General features: G+C 43.6%; 1 protein-coding gene across 16 annotated transcripts in view; it reads left to right on the top strand.

Annotated features, from left to right (window-relative positions):
• The window catches only part of LDLRAD4 (low density lipoprotein receptor class A domain containing 4), a 447,577-nt gene extending 437,841 nt beyond the window's left edge, over positions 1–9,736 (top strand). For 15 of the 16 annotated variants that reach the window (XM_053902349.1, XM_053902347.1, XM_053902355.1 and 12 more), the window contains 2 exons: positions 818–871; positions 2,397–9,736. In XM_053902349.1, the coding sequence (XP_053758324.1) occupies positions 818–871; positions 2,397–2,927 (585 nt within the window). In that variant the 3' untranslated portion in view covers positions 2,928–9,736. The remainder of the gene's footprint in view (positions 1–817; positions 872–2,396) is intronic. The other variant, XM_053902353.1, reaches the window with a different exon arrangement.
• The last annotated feature ends 6,380 nt before the right edge of the window (positions 9,737–16,116 follow it).

Raw genomic sequence — 16,116 nt, 5'->3', positions numbered from 1 at the left:
AGAATAAATTCACCAGAAGACACTTGAAGGGCATTTGGGCTTTGGAAACTCAGTTTTCAGTGTGAAAGCCAACCCGGTGTGTGGCTGGGTAGTGCTTTTCTTCTACCCCTGCTGCTGCTTAGGTCAAAGCTAGTTGCAGTTTTGCAACCACATGCCTTGCAGTTTCACAAGGGCATGGTCTGGTGCTTGGACCAAAGCAGTTAGTGCACATCTGCATGGGGGGTTGGTCTCCAAATAAGAGCTTAGATTCACCCAGACCCTACACAGATCCAAGTGGTGATTGAATGTGACCGTGAGGACATTTTGAATGTATTGCAAAAATACAGCTGTATAGTTTGGCACATATTTGACTTCAGAACTATTTTATTATTATTATTTGAATTTTTTGTTAATGTTTATTTATTTTTGAGAGAGAAAGAGCATGAGCAGGGGAGTGGCAGAGGGAGAGGGAGACACAGAATCCAAGCAGATTCCAGGCTCTGAGCTGTCAGCACAGACCCACAAACTGTGGGCATCATGACTTGGGCCGAAGTTGGACACTTAACCAACTGAGCCACCCAGGCACCCTGACTTCAGATCTGTTTTAAAATCTATTGTGGCTAAGACCAAACCTTCTAACTTTTCCTTGTGGTCACAATTCTCTGTTTTAGATGTTAGGTGTGAAAAAGGACCAGTTCTTTAAGGGTCATTCCATATTCTAAACAGGTGTGCTGCTATCAAAAGAGGAATGTGATCCCTTGATTTTGAGTGCTGTTGTATGAAACTAATGATTTTCTTGTGATGTTTCTTGCCCACCCCCCCCCCCCACCCCTGCCAGGAAGGGCGCCTGTGGCCTTCAGACAGCTCCGGGCCTCGGCCAGGGGCATCAGAGGTAAGGATTTGGGGAAGGGTTGGGGGCAGGCAACAGGAGGTGGCTGCTGCACCCGTGTGTGCAGAGGGGAGGGGAGGGGAGGACAGGAATTAACCATTGTAACAAAATTGGTGGAAGGGCTAAGTGTATTACAGCACAGATTAAGAAAGAACACATTTCACTGAAGGCATATGCTGGAACCTTGGTTAAAAAGGTGGGGAGGAGTTTTTCCCTAGAATGTCCTAGGGATTATCTTTGCTCCTTATAGAAACCAAGTTGAGAATCACTGATCTTTACATGATCCCATAAGCTGCTAATTATGAGGCTTGGCAGATGTGGGTATAGTTTATAAATACATCTCCCAATTTAATAATACGACTTTTAGAGGTACCTGGCTGGCTCAGTCAGTTAAGCGTCCCGACTTCAGCCCAGGTCATGATCTCGCGGTTTGTGAGTTTGAGCTCCGGGTCGGGCTTGCTACTGTCAGCACAGAGCCTGCTTTGGATCCTCTGTCCTCCCCGTCTCTGCCCTTCTCCTGCTTGCACACTCTCTCTCTCTCTCTCTCTCTCTCTCTCTCTCTCTCAAAAAAAATAAATAAATAAATACACATTAGAAAACCGAATATGATTTTTAAAATAACATATTTTTTTGCCTATAAGTTAAAAATATGGTGTGAGAGAAATCAGTGGAGACATATATCTGTGTCTTTCCTCTAGAAGAAATTTGGATGGTGGAAGAAGCGTGAGGATTATGAAAGAAGTCTAGTACCTGGCTTCATTTTGGGAAAACAAATCTGTAATCATATTTACTTTGGAGTACAGAATATTTTTCATGTCAATTACTAAAAATATCAGGAAACTTTTATTCGGAATGAAACAACTAGAAAAGCCTAGAAATCAGAAAGAAAAAGAAGTCATGTGTTCTGTATTTTCTTAAGTAATTGATAGAGTAACATGCTCTATAGTATTTCATACATAGACCCAATGCCTTATACCTGCTGCAAGTACCATTGTGTGCAATTGAACTTATGCCCCACTCTTCTGAGCCACAGGTGAGAGCACGGGCGGCCCAGTCCCCTCACTCCAGGTGAAGGGGAAGGGCCTGGACCCAGTCACCTGGTGGGCAGTCCTGGAGCGCCTCCCCCCCCTCCCGCCCCCAACAGCGCTTTCCACTCTGTTACTGTTTACTGCACTCTGGAAATTGCTGTCATATTCTAAAGGAACCATCATAAAATGTATACACAGCATACACAGCAACTCCCATTAAACCCAAATTCTCAGTTAACCACAGTTCTCCACAGTGAAACCATGCTAGATAAACCATAGTTTGCCCAGGTGATGTTGTAGGTCACGAGGAATAAGAAAATTACTTTTTTTTTTTCCTGAAATAGTCTTTTCCTGTTGTTTCCTGTTTTGAGGACTGTTTGGAAAGTCTTCAAACTGCTGAGAACATACATCAAGATCAAGCATGACTTTCCTTGATACCATCCCATTCGTGATCACTATTGTGTCACGAATGTCTTCAACCCTTTCCTCTTCCCTTGCAGATCATGTATGCCCCGCGGTCCAGGGACAGGTTTACTGCCCCATCCTTCATCCAGAGGGACCGGTTCAGCCGCTTCCAGCCCACCTACCCCTACGTGCAGCACGAGATCGACCTTCCTCCCACCATCTCCCTATCCGATGGGGAGGAGCCGCCTCCTTACCAGGGGCCCTGCGCCCTGCAGCTCAGGGACCCTGAACAGCAGAGGGAACTCAACCGAGAATCTGTGAGGGCCCCGCCCAACCGAACCATATTCGACAGCGATTTGATAGACATTTCTGTGTACAGTGGGGGCCCGTGTCCGCCGAGTAGCAACTCGGGCATAAGTGCCAGCACCTGCAGCAGTAACGGGAGGATGGAGGGGCCGCCCCCGACCTACAGTGAGGTGATGGGCCACTACCCTGGCGCCTCTTTCTTCCATCACCAGCACAGCAGCGCACACAGGGGGAGCAGACTGCCATTTCAGCAGGACAGCTCAGGGGGCACGGTGCTGCCCATCCAGGGCAAGGACAGGAAGCCTGGGAACCTCGTCTGACCCTCTGACGTGCACTGGAGGAGGCAGAAGCCAAGGAGGGATGAGGGCCTCATTGCCTCCGCTCCCAGGCACAGTGTTGTTCTGTTTCACGTGCTACAACGAAGTAAAACCAAATGTGCAAACGTGGTCTTTGTTTCTGATTCCTTTCAGGGGAATTGCATGCAGACTAGACTGAAATAATACAAACTTCCATCCGGTCTGACCGCAAACAGTGTTTATTTGGGGACAGGCATCAGGACGGGGGCTGGTTTTGGCAAAGGGCGGGCATGGGAACACAGAGAAAGGGATGCTTTGAAGATATCATGAAATAAAACCCACAGAGGTATTTGATTTATTTAATTATGAAAGGAGACTTTGCAGAGAAAGAGGCCAGAATGGCCTGGTTTATAATCAATTGATAAAGAAGGATGCATTATTATATATTACGGGGAAGTATTGGCCAGTTTGCTTTTTCTCCCAAGGTGTGGAACTTTTATTTTGTTTTAAAAATATGATTCAGAATTCCCGTTTTGTGTGCCAAGGTATAACGTGAAGAAGTTAGATGAGTGCAAGGAGCTAATTTGTGTTGTGATGATGTGTTTTTGAAAGTTGCACTATCTAAATGTTTATATACGAGGGAACTGTTCTGTGTGGAGTTCTGTATGTTGTCTTCTCGCCTGTGGATTCTTATTAGGCCCAAGGAGCACCTGGAGTGTTCCCCATACTCACGTGAGAAAAGATGTTTGGGGTTGTAGCCTAACACATGCCAGCTTACAGAAACCAAGGCAGTGTGACAAGAGTCTGCATCATGTAGCAGTGCGTCACCGAAGCGTTTGGAGACTTTTGGATGGAATAGAGGAAATACTAAATCCCAGCATTTCTGACGTGTTGTGTTACTCTGCTAGTCTTAGGCTGCATATTTTATTACATTTGAACCTGACACTTGCATTTATGTACCCAGTATCATGCAGTGCTGCCCCTGTCCTCCAGCAGTGCAGTTTCTTCAGTAATTTAGAGGGTTTTTTTCACTGTAGCATGAAATATACTCAGACACATACATTATTTTATGCAATAAATTGTTTAAAGTGCAAGGTGGTTATTCTTAATACTGTCGAAATACGTGACTTCTCAGTGTACTCCCGTTGTCTCTCTCCTTTTCTAGATAGCAGATAGTTCAGTTCAAGCCCAGACAGCTGGTCAGTGCTCGAGAGGCAGTGGTCCCCGCGTGGCCTGCCCAGCCTCGGTGTGCCAGGGATGCCACCAGTGGCTTCTCCGTGCGCAGGAAGCCCCTGGAGAGTGAATGAGAGAACACCATGGTGCAGAGCACAATAACAAGCTGTTGCATGTCACTCTCGAAGGAGCGCGGTGTTCAGGACCCACCCCAGCTCCCAGGGGAGTTTCCTTTCCCTGGGCGGTGGTGGCCAGAACTGGACAGTTACCAGATAGTGCAGGGCGGGGTCGGGGGGAGGCATGACCATAAGAGCACAGGATAAAAAGCACAACATGCAGTTAAAATGCAACTAGAAAGCTAATTTTAAATATTGTTAGTCTTAGCTTTAAAATCCTTGATATTTACAAACATTCGCTCTCATGTGGAATGGATAACTTCCTTCTGTGGAAGCTGTCATCTGGCCTGTCAGCCATAGCCTGAGAGTTGGGCCGCGCCATGCCTCAGGAGGGCTTGTCCACCGCTGCTGACCCTGGGCTGGCCAGGCCCCTTTGGCCTATGCATGTAGAACAATGAATGGACTGGAATGATGGCTTGGTGACTCTGATCTCTGCAGTTTTAATGCTGAGTCGGCACACGTGTGTTTGTGTCTGTGTCTCCAAGGTGGTTTCTCAGGGAGGTGACTTTGTGCTGTGGGCTGGGGGCTGGAGAATGTTCTGAACTAAAAGTCCTGTCAGCTGCTCCTTTCTGTTGCTTCTCTTGGTCAGTAAGTGGCTGGTTTTTGTTTTGTTTTCAGGATTGGAATCTCTATTAGATTCCTCCATTTCCCACAGTTAAGATCCACAGAACTAGTCAAACTCTTAAAAGGAGAGTGAGAGAAAATGTGAGCAGCAGTTGCAACTCAGGCATCAGACCTTATTTGAAAGTGTGCGTGCCGGGCGTTGCTGCAGGGATTCTGAGATCGGGCAGATCGCTGGGAGCCCGGACTTGGACCTGAAGGCTGCCTCTCCCATGCTGCATGTGCTCCCGCAGTTCAGCTCACTGCCTGGGTCACAGGCCTGCACTTAAGGCAGCTGGGCATCCCCTTGGCATGAAGCCTTGACTCACCCTGTAGAGGGATGGCAGCACCTATGGGGGCTCAGGGTAAATTATGGATCAGGTGTCCTGTCAGATGCAAGAGGAGGTTGGTCACCATTCTAAGCCTCACCTGCAATTTTGATAAAGGGTGAACCCCCCACCCCTATAGCTCTAGCTCAAAATGGTTTCACAATCCTTATTGTTCTACCTGCTACAAGAAATGAACTATGGTCAGAAACCGGTAAATTCCTTAGTCACTTTGCAAGTATATGAATGTTTTGCAGATGTCCACAGTATTGGCGAAGCAATTATTTAATTCAAATAACTTTAATCATCTTTCAGAAGAGGTTCTTCCCATTCTTCCACCCTGGAGAATTGCCCTTTGAGTTAAAGACACAGCCCTATCAAACCATGACTTAATGGTCCTTGAGGCTGGACCTCTGTAATGAATTAATTTAAAAGCCAAGGTCGTGAATTGAATTAATAGTCAATTTCCTTTGCCACGGGGAGAAGGTGATCCATAGCTTCTTGGAAAGTGACCGCCCTGTTTGCACAGCATTGCCCCTCACTGGCTCTGTGCAGGTGAAGGGGTGCCGTGCGGAGGCAGCTTGTACGGGGGTTAGGTTCAAGAAGATCACGTGCTTGGGGGACACACGGGTCTGGCTTGGGAACCAGATTTAGGCAATCTGTGGTAGGTTTATTATTTCAGTAGGGTGTTAAAAATAAAGAATTGTATCGTTCAAAGGAGCAGTGGGTGGGAAGGGGTGCTCCCGGGCATCCTGCTGTGACGTTCCCATCCATTGTCTTGGGACTTCCAGGAGCATGAAACCCAAGGCATGTTGAATCCCATTTCTAGGAACACAGTTTTCAGGAGGATATTTGCTTTTGCAGAAAGTCTACTGTTCTTGAGTCACCAAAGCAGTCCTTAGTACAAGAGATTGTGCTAAATTATGTACTTAAGTAAAAGTTGCTCCATTCTTTGTGTACCTGACGAAAATTTAGTGTTAAAGGAGCTTGGCAAGCATGCCCTCTGATCTTCACCACCATATATGCATATGGACACCCAGCCCACAAGAAATTTCAAGATAGCCGAAGAGCATAGCTAATGAAACTTTACGAAGACTTGTCATGAGGACTACATTTGTATCCACTGATTGTAGCTCAAACTCTTGGGAGAGCACAGGGGCAGATGGCAGGCCTTCAGAAGCACCCACATAGGAATGTGGCACACAGATGACGGTGTCCGTCTTGGGCTTCTGAATATCTTCATTGATCTTCTTTGCCTGTACTTTGTAAGAATGGGACAGGCTCACATGCATGCGCTGCTAGAGAGCTGTTCTGACCTACAATCCGGTCAAATGGCAGCCTTCCCCTTGGAAGCAGAGTTGCCCCTGGACAAGGCTCACTTTCCATCCAGTTGCTTTTCTGAGGATTGCCTGTAGGAGGTTCCTGGGGTCGGGGGCTTGGAGGCAGGGCTGGGGCTGTTCCCCAGCACGCTCCAGCTGTGTTTGCTGGGCTGGGGCCCCTGCTTGAGGCTTGCTGCTTAGAGCGGCAACATTAACTGCATGTCGTTTGGTATCCCTTTCATTTTTCTTCAGATTCCCAAAGCTCAGCAGTGTGCAAAGGAAAAAAAAAAAAAACAACTGGGAAGGACACTTGGTTTTTGTTAACTTTTTGATTTTTGTCTGTGTGACTAAAGCAAGACATATGCCCATGCTTGGCACCAGGCAACCCCCCCCCCAAGCCCACCTCCTCGCTCTGCCAGCGCCCCCAATCATCGCTGAATGGCCGTGACACAGGCTTTGTTCTGCTGACATTCACCCAGATCACCTTGGCCTTGGTGAACCTAAATAAAATGACACGACTGGGGGACGGGCTGGTGGGTGTCCCCTCCTTAGTGTGAGCAACACTGTAGGTACCAGTTGCCCATCCAAGTCACAGATGAAGAAAGTGCTTTCACCCCAGATCACAAAAGTTAGTCTCAGCAGCTTTGCTGCTCCCCTGATGCCAGCTGCCAGAGCCTGGCCAGAGGTCAGTGACGGACTGTGCGAAATACCTGCCTCACCATAGCCTACAGTTTTCAGGAACCAAGATTTCAGCTGAGGTTAGTTTACTACCCAAAGTACTGCATCTTTTGCATAGTTTAAGTTTGTAATTTACTGCCAGGGTTAGACAGTTGTTTGCTGCTGTTGCTGCTGCTGCTTCCCAGGCCGGCTGCGTCAGGAAGCTGGTGTGTGTGAGCCGAATGCCTTGCCAAGAAAGCGCTGCCTTCCTCTCATCCTCTTTCCTTCCTCTGCGTGTGCTTGTCTGTGTGCAGTGTGGTGGGGGTCCCAACGCACTACTCGCATGTCATGTCGCCCATGGTGTTCCAAAGAGCTCTGCATGCCAGTCGCTTTGAAGCCCCCACGGGGTCTTGTGCTGACATCAGCAGACCCAGGAACTGAACCCCCACTGCCGCACTCTGCTCCCACCTTTGTTGTGCCTCACTTACAATGGTGCTTTTTCAGTTGTCTGTCTTCTGTTTTTATTTGTAAGGTGCTGTATATAACTTGAATATATTATGCATATATCCTACCCAATGGGTAGAACAAAAAAATTGTTAATACTGTAATATAATGTATAGATACCGATTTTAACAGAAATGGCATAGAATTTGTGAATGCCTATGTGCTTTGTCCTCTTTTGTAAGGAAATTTGCAAATGGATGCATACAGATAAAAGTCTATGTAGTTTATTTTCCTATTAAATATCAATATTATAACACAAGGGAAAGAAGTCTGAACAAGCAAGCCACTGTTTATGACCAGCATATGTATAGCAATTGAGAGTTGCACCTTTGCTGTGAAAACCCTTAAAAAAAAAATCCTACAGCTTTTTGGTTGCCATTAGATGCTTCTCATTTTAATCTCTTCAGTGATGCTCAGTTGGACCAGTGTAACAGAAAAATTTTTGCAACTTGTTTTATGAAAAGATACTATGTTGTAGAATAACGAAGATGTCAAACCCCAGAGAAAAGTGCACATGTCGTTAAAATTGCAAAACTTATGTCCCGGTTAAGTAAATCAGGCTGCAGAAGAGGACTTTGTTCAGTACAGAGGCCTTGGCCATCTGTGTCCCTAGTCTCTCTGTGCCTTTTTCTTTGACAAACCGAAGCTATGGAGCCAATGAACCAATGGGTTTGTAGGGAAAAAGTATCTCAGGAAAAACAAAAACACTTAGAAGACCCCACTGTTAGAAAAACTTGTTTTCTTTTGGGTTATCATTAGCAGAGAATTAGCTATCAGCCAGCCAAGTGAAGAATCTTCTATCCATTCCTGTTGGCATCTCGTGGTGATCTTGACAAACTAGGTTTTGCCAGCGGTTAGGGATTATGTTTTCAGTTGCATGTTCTGTCACACCTCTTACGCAGCATCTATCCTTCCAGCTCAGTGTTAGCCTCTGTTAGGACCTCTGCATTTATTTTCAAATATCCTGATACTAAAGAAAGAAAAAGAAAAGCCTAGCACATTTTTGCTAAAACCACTGAACCATGGGTGTGCACATCCTTTCTGGTGTTGTCCGTAAAGGCAGTCAGTGAAGTTTTGCCCATCTGATCCACAGTTCCACTCTATTCTGTCACCATAATAAATTTCATGTTTTTTATTTGCTCTGTGGTGTATGTTCTGATTTTGAAAACACAAGAGAATCATGCCCTTATCCTCCAGAAAGCAAATTATTACCGATTATCCTTAAACTGAAAACACCTCTACAATGCAACTCTTGATGCTGAAGGACTAAAGACCAGCCCTTCTCTCACTGTTCTGAAAGGGCATGACAAGATAGTTAACCTCGTGGGTGCTCTGTCCTGTCCAGCCCCCACCATCTGCGCCCCTTGTGTGTCCTGCAGGGGCCCCTCGTGCTTCTGGTTCAGCATCAGGAGACAAGGCTCACTGCTGTCAGGAGCAACACTTCCACCCTTCCAGGTTCCATCTCTTGGGAGAACTGTTGAGCATGAGTGTCATCAGAGAATGTTCTAGACTCAGAGGTACTAGAGTGTGTTACCGCACCATTGCTTCCTTTCTACAGAACTGAGGCTTAAACTTTACTGTTAATGATACTGGTTTATTTTAATGTGTTTGTTAGTATATTGCTATTTTTCATTTCATGGCTTTCAAAAATCACATTTTCTAATTGTATTTGTCTAGTTTAAAGCTATTTTAAAACGTGTACAACACTATTCACAGCATTTAGTTCATTTAATTTCTATTATAAAGCAGCCTACTAAAAAAGTACAAACTGTATATGAACTTTTCAGTAGTTCATGTGAGCTCTGATAATCAGAAGTCATTAAAGTGTTTAACAGCTATTTGTGCTTACTTTTCAGAATAATTTCCAGTTATACACAGAGAAATATTTCCAACTGTTGTGTATCTGCCTCTTTTAACTGAGCAATGGTGATGTAGTTCTTAGACCTAAGGTCTGTAATTGCAATACTTTTAAAGATGTTGCTCTAAGTGCTGTTAGTTATGAAATCAGCTTTTTCTGCTTGTTCTTAGTGCTGTGGTCAAACCATAGCATAAAATCATTAAAAATAATCAGTGATATACATGTGTCTCCTATTTTTCTTTCTTGTAATCTTTCAAAAACAAAGCATATTATGTGGGGGGAGAAAACACATGTTTTAAAACCCGGTCTCAGAGAAACATTCAGGGATTGTCCTCAAGTCTCATCATGGGAGAAGCCATTGAGAACTGCTTCACTGGAGCCCAGGTGCCTGAGGAGGGGACAGATGCCTCAGAGGTTTAGGTTCTTGGCATTGGAAGTTTTCAGTCTGTGATCATGTAGCAAAAGGACTCTAAAATTTCCTTCATTGAGAGATTATAAACTTTCCTCACGGACAAATTTCTGCACAGGAAGGAGGGGGTTGGGAGCTTGAGATGCCTACTTGATCCTGTTCACTAAACCCTGGAGTGTGCCTGTCACAGCAGAGAAACAGCTCCCTCCAACTCTCCCTCTGCCACAAGGAGTCTATACCAAGAGTCAAGTGGTAGCTGTCTCTGTGTAGGGTTCCCTGAAAGCAAAAGCTGAGCTGAGGATCTCCGTGAGGGTAACTTGAAGGGTACCCTTGTCTGGGAGCTGTTCCCAGAGGATGAAGCAGGTAATGAGAGACAAGGGAGACAAAGTGTTCATGCTCATTTCCACTGTAGGCAATTGGGGCTCAGGATGGTGCCAAGAAGCAGGGGAGGTAGGGAGACGGACCATTCTCCACTATTGAGGGTTGCCCTTTGGGGTTATCTTCCCAGCCAGTCGCCCTGGGTGAGAACAAACTGAAGACTTCTGAAGAAGCCCTAAGGCAGAAAAATCCAGACACCTGTGGTCTGGAAGCTGCCAGCAAGCACAGAAGCTGTCCCTCCTGGCTGGAGCTGAAATGACAATGGCCACAGAGCACTAGAGTGGAGTTCTCATGCCTCTGCCACAGTCACACCACATTCAAGTGGGTCCTTGGAAGAGCCAGGCACTGCTGGCTGGGGAGAGAAACACCCAGTTCTGGACCCACAGTTTTCCCAGCTAGGCCTATACTTAGCACAGGACATGAACAGAACCTAACACCTCCTCTCCATGATGATGTCTCCTTCTGCCTCAACTTCCTTGTGTCCCACCCTGGGGACCTGGGGAGTTATCTGCTGTTCTTCAGTGCTGCCAGCACGTGCCTGCCTTGGACCCCAAACCTCTCCAATCTCCCGCTTCCTTTGACCAACTTAATTCTGTACATCAGCTTGTTTGTGAAACAGTAGAGCTGCTGGCTGCTAAGCAGAGCACTGGATAATCACACTCCTCAGGCTGCCCTCTCCCTGCCCCCTTAAGGGAACATTTGGAAACACAGGGTATCCTCTTCCAGATATCCACTCATAGTGAGCCCTGGAATAAAACACCGCATTTCTGACTCTCCATGATGATACTTGCACATAACAGTCTATAATGAGTCTGTTACTTAGAACATCATAATTAGATTGCTCATTATGCTGTTTTGCTTTGAATGGATTCTAATTTAAATGTTCATTTTAAAATAGCAGCCAAAAAGTAAAAATTTAGCATTTGCGAAGTTCTTTGTTTTAACATCATGTTTCTGTTCAGACTGTAGCTTTTACAAACCTCATTCGCCCTATTTCACATACTCTTCTAAAAAATCAGAAGTGTCAATGCTACGGCTGTAGTCACTTGAACACAGCACAGTGTGACTGAAGTGCAGACTTTCAAAATGCCTTACCAGGATGTATGTATATATATTTATAGACAATTGTATACAGGAGCTCCTGTATAACTTACCTGTTTACAAAGCCATTTGCATTTAGAGTTGTGCTGTGGCTACTGTTACCATGCATCTGTAAGCATGCTTTGAAGCCGGAATACAAAGGTCAGTCTCTAGGCTGTGGTGGGCCGGGTGACCCCAACCCCTCCTCGTCTGCTCTCTGCCCTGAGCTGCTGCAGAGTGAGGGCACTATTTGTCACTCCCATCTTTGGCATGGGCTCTATGACGATTTGGCATCTGTCCCTCCTCTGAGATTTCCTACTTACAATTAAAGGGAAGCACAGGTTTTGGAGCCTACAGACGTGTAGGTTCAAATATTAGCCTTATCTCAAATTAATGTCCCTGATGGGCAGTTGCTTTTAAATGTTACCTGTCCAACAGGAATGCCCATGGGAAGCTGGGAGGATGGAGTGTGCTTGCCACGCGGGGCTCTCGATGAAAGGAGCTGCTATTATTACAACATCCATATTCTAGATTTAACTTAAAAACATTTTGCCCAATTACTATAGACCTGTAGACAGCACTTTGCCTTGGAATGCTGTCTACACCAACCACTGCAGCTTAAAATGCCAGTGAAAGAAACAAGCACCAGAGGAAATTAAAGGAGAAATTTAAAATTTTTTTGAGGGATGCCTGGGTGGCTCAGTCAAGCATCCAACTCTTGGTTTCAGCTCAGGTCATGATCTCATGGTTTGTGAGTTCAAGCCATGTGTCAGGCTCCATGCTGCTCGTGTGAGGCCTGCTTGAGATTCTCTCCCTCCCTCTCTCTCTGCCCCTCCCCTTTCTCTTGCTTTGCATTCTCTCTCTCTCTCTCTCTCAAAGTACACTTTTTTTTTTTAAATAAAAGTTTCTTGAGACAATCAAAAATGGAGACAAAAAATATCAGAATCTATAGGATGCTGCAAAAGCAGTTCTAAGGACATTCATAGCAATAAACACCTACCTTAACAAGCAAGAAAGATACCAAATAAACAACCTATACCTCTAGTCTTAAGGAACTAGAAAAAGAACAAAGTGAGCCCAAAGTTAGCTGAAAGAAGGAAATAAAAATCAGAGCAGAAATAGTGAAACAGAGAATAGAAAAACAACAGAAAAGCTTAACCAAACTAAGAGTTGGCTCTTAGAAGAGATAAACAAAATTGACAAACCAAGAAAAAAAAGAACAAATCAACAAAGTTACAAAATTATAAGTGAAAAGGGAAACTGATACCACAGAAATTCAATCATAAGAGGCTACTCTGAGCAACCATATGCCAACAACTTAGACCACCTAGAAGAAAGGAAAAATTCTTAGAAACATACAACCCACTAAGACTGAATCAGGAAGAAACAGAAAATCTGAACAGACTACTAGTAAGGAGATTGAATCAGTAATAAAAAAATGTCCCAACAAAGAAAAGCCCAGGGCCAGATGGCTTCACTGGTAAATTTTACCGAACATTGAAAGAAGTAACCCCATTCTTCTCAAACTCTTCCAAAAAACTGAAGAGGAGAGAATACTCCCAAACTCATTTTATAAGGCCAACATTACCCTGATACCAAAGCCAGATAAGGACACTAGTAGAAAATAAAACTATAAGCCAATATCCCTGATGAAGAGAGATGCAAAAATGCTCAACAAGATATTAGCAAACCAATTCAGCAGCACTAAAAGGATCATTCACCGTAATCAAGTGGGATTCATCCCTGTGATGTAAGGATAACTCAACAGTGGCAAATTAACCAATGTGACACATCACATTAATAGAAGGAAAGAAAATAGTATCATCTCAGGAGATGCAGAAAAGGGATTTGACAAAATTCAAAATCTGTTCATGGGGTGCCTGGGTGGCTCAGTTGGTTAAGCATCCAACTTCGGCTCAGGTCATAATCTTGCAGTTCGTGAGTTCCAGCCCCGTGTCCGGCTCTGTGCTGACAGCTCAGCTTCGGATTCTGTGTCTCCCTCTCTCTCTGCCCCTCCCCCACTCACGCTCTGTCTCTCCCTCTCTCAAAAATAAACATCAAAAACATGTATTTAAAACAAATCTGTTCATGATAAAAACACTTAAATTAGGCACAGAAGGAACACACCTTATAATAAAGGGCATATGTGACAAGCACACAGCTAACATCATACTCAATGGTAAAAGGTTGAAAGCTTTTTGTCTAAGATTGGGAATAAGACAAAGTTGCCACTCTCACCACTCCTATTCAACACAGTACTGGGAAGTCCTAGTTAGAGCAGTCAGGCAAGAAAAAGAAAAGTTATCAGAATTGAAAAGGAAGAAATAAAATTGTCTCTATTTGCAGATGCCCTGATTTTATATACAGAAAATCCTAAAGTCACAACCAAAAAATTGTTAGAAGCAATCAACAAATTCAGTGAAGTTACAGGATATAAAATTAACACACAAAATCAGTAACATTTCTATATACTAACAATGATTTTTTTTTCTTTTAGTTTATTTATTTTGAGAGAGAGAGACAGAGTGAGCAGGGGAGGGGCAGAGAAAGACTTTGAGGGACAAAGAGAATCCCAAGTAGGCTCCATGCTGTCAGTGCAGAGCTGGATGCAGGGCTTGAACTCAAAAACTGTGAGATCATGACCTGAGCTAAAACCAAGAGTCAGATGCTTAACCAACTGAGCCACCCAGGTGCCCCTAACGATGAACTTTCTGCTACCAATAATGAACTTTCTGAAAAAACAATGAAGAAACTGATACCATTTATAATAGCACCAAAAACAATAAAATACTTAGGAATAAATTTAACCAAGTAGGTAAAAGATCTCTACTCTGAAAACTACAAGACACTGGTAAATTTAAGAAGACACAAATAAATGGAATAGCATCCCATGTTCATGGACTGGAAGAATTATTATTAGTAAAATGTCAATACTACCAAAAGCCATCTATAGATTTAATGCAACCTTTATAAAATTTCCAATGGCATTTTTTATAGAAATAGAAAAAAACCCTCCTAAAATCTAGATGGAACCACAAAAACAAAAACAAAAACCCAAATACCCAAAAGAAATCCTGGGAAAGAAAGAACAAAGCAGGAGGCACCACATCTCCTGATTTCAAGCCACACCATAAAGTTATAGCCATTAAAACAGTATGGTGCTGACATAAAAACAGACCAATACACCAATGGAAAAGAATCAAGAGCCCAGAAATAAACCCAAGCATATATGGTCAACTAATATTTGACAAGGGAGTCAAAGACACACAATGGAGAAAAGATAGTCTTTTCAGTAAATGGTGCTGGGAAAACTGGATATTCACATGTGAAAGGATAAAACTTGACCTCTATCTTATACCACTCACAAAAATTAATTCTAAATAGATTAAAGACTTACAATCTAAAACCATGAAATTCTTAGAAGACACAAGATAAAAGCTCATTGGCAGAGGACTTTGTAATGATTTTTTGGAAGTCACACCTAAAATGTAAGCAACAACATAAGATACAAACAAGTGAAACTAAATCAAACTAAAAAGCTTCTGCACAGCAAAAGAAAACCATCAACAAAATGAAAAGCCAACCTACTGAATGGGAGAAAATATTTACAAACCATATAGCCGGTAAGAGGTTAATATCCAAAATATATAAAGAACTCCTACAACTCCATAACAAAACAACCCAATTAGAAAATGGGCAAAGAACTCCAACATTTCTCCAAAGAAGATATATGAAAGCTCAACAGGTACATGAAAAAATGCTCAATATCACTAGTCATTAGGGAAATGCAAATTAAAATCACAATGAGATATCATGTCACACCTGTTAGAATGGCCATCATCAAAAGGATAAGAGACAATTAGTACTGGCAAGGATGTGGAGAAAAGGGAACCCTCATGCACTGCTGGTGGAACTGTGAATTGGAACAAGCCACTATGGAAAACTGTATGGAGGATCCTCAAAAAATTTTTATTTAAAAAAAATTTTTTTAACATTTATTCATTATTGAGAGATAGAGAGAGACTGAGCATGAGCAGGGGAGAGGCACAGAGAGGGGGAGACACAGAATCCGAAGTAGGCTCCAGGCTCCAGGCTCCGAGCTGTTAGCACAGAGCCCGATGCGGGGCTCGAACTCAAACCGTGAGATCATGACCTGAGCTGAAGTCAGACGCCCAACCGACTGAGCCACCCAGGCACCCCTGGATCCTCAAAAAATTAAAAATAGAACTAGCATATGATCTAGTAATCCCACTTCTGGGAATATATCCAAAGGAATATATGAAAACACTAACTCAAAGATATATGCACCCCTATGATCCCAGCAGAATTATTTACAATAGGCAAGACATGGAAACGACCTAAGTGTCCATCAATGGATGAATGAATAAAGATGGTGGGGTGGCGGTGGTGCTAATGTATGCATGCACACACAGTGAATATTATTCAGCCATTAAAAAAAAAAAAAAGGAAATCCTATCACATGCAACAACATGGATGGATCTTGAAGGTATTTTGTTAATTGAAATAGGTCATAGAAAAACAAACTATATGATCTTACTTATATGTGGAACGTTAAAAAGCAACCAACCAAAAAAACCCTACCAAAGTGATAGAAAAAGAGATCAGGTTTATAGGTTACTGGTGGAGGGGGGGAGGGTAGAGTATAGGGAGGGGAATTAGAAGAAGCTCGTTCAAAAGGTACAAACTTACAGTTATTAGATAAATTAGGCACT

This window comes from Panthera pardus, unplaced genomic scaffold (assembly GCF_024362965.1).
Source record: "Panthera pardus isolate Hobbes unplaced genomic scaffold, ASM2436296v1 HiC_scaffold_15, whole genome shotgun sequence".
Lineage (NCBI taxonomy): Eukaryota > Metazoa > Chordata > Mammalia > Carnivora > Felidae > Panthera > Panthera pardus.
This window is presented reverse-complemented; position numbering and strand designations above follow the sequence as displayed.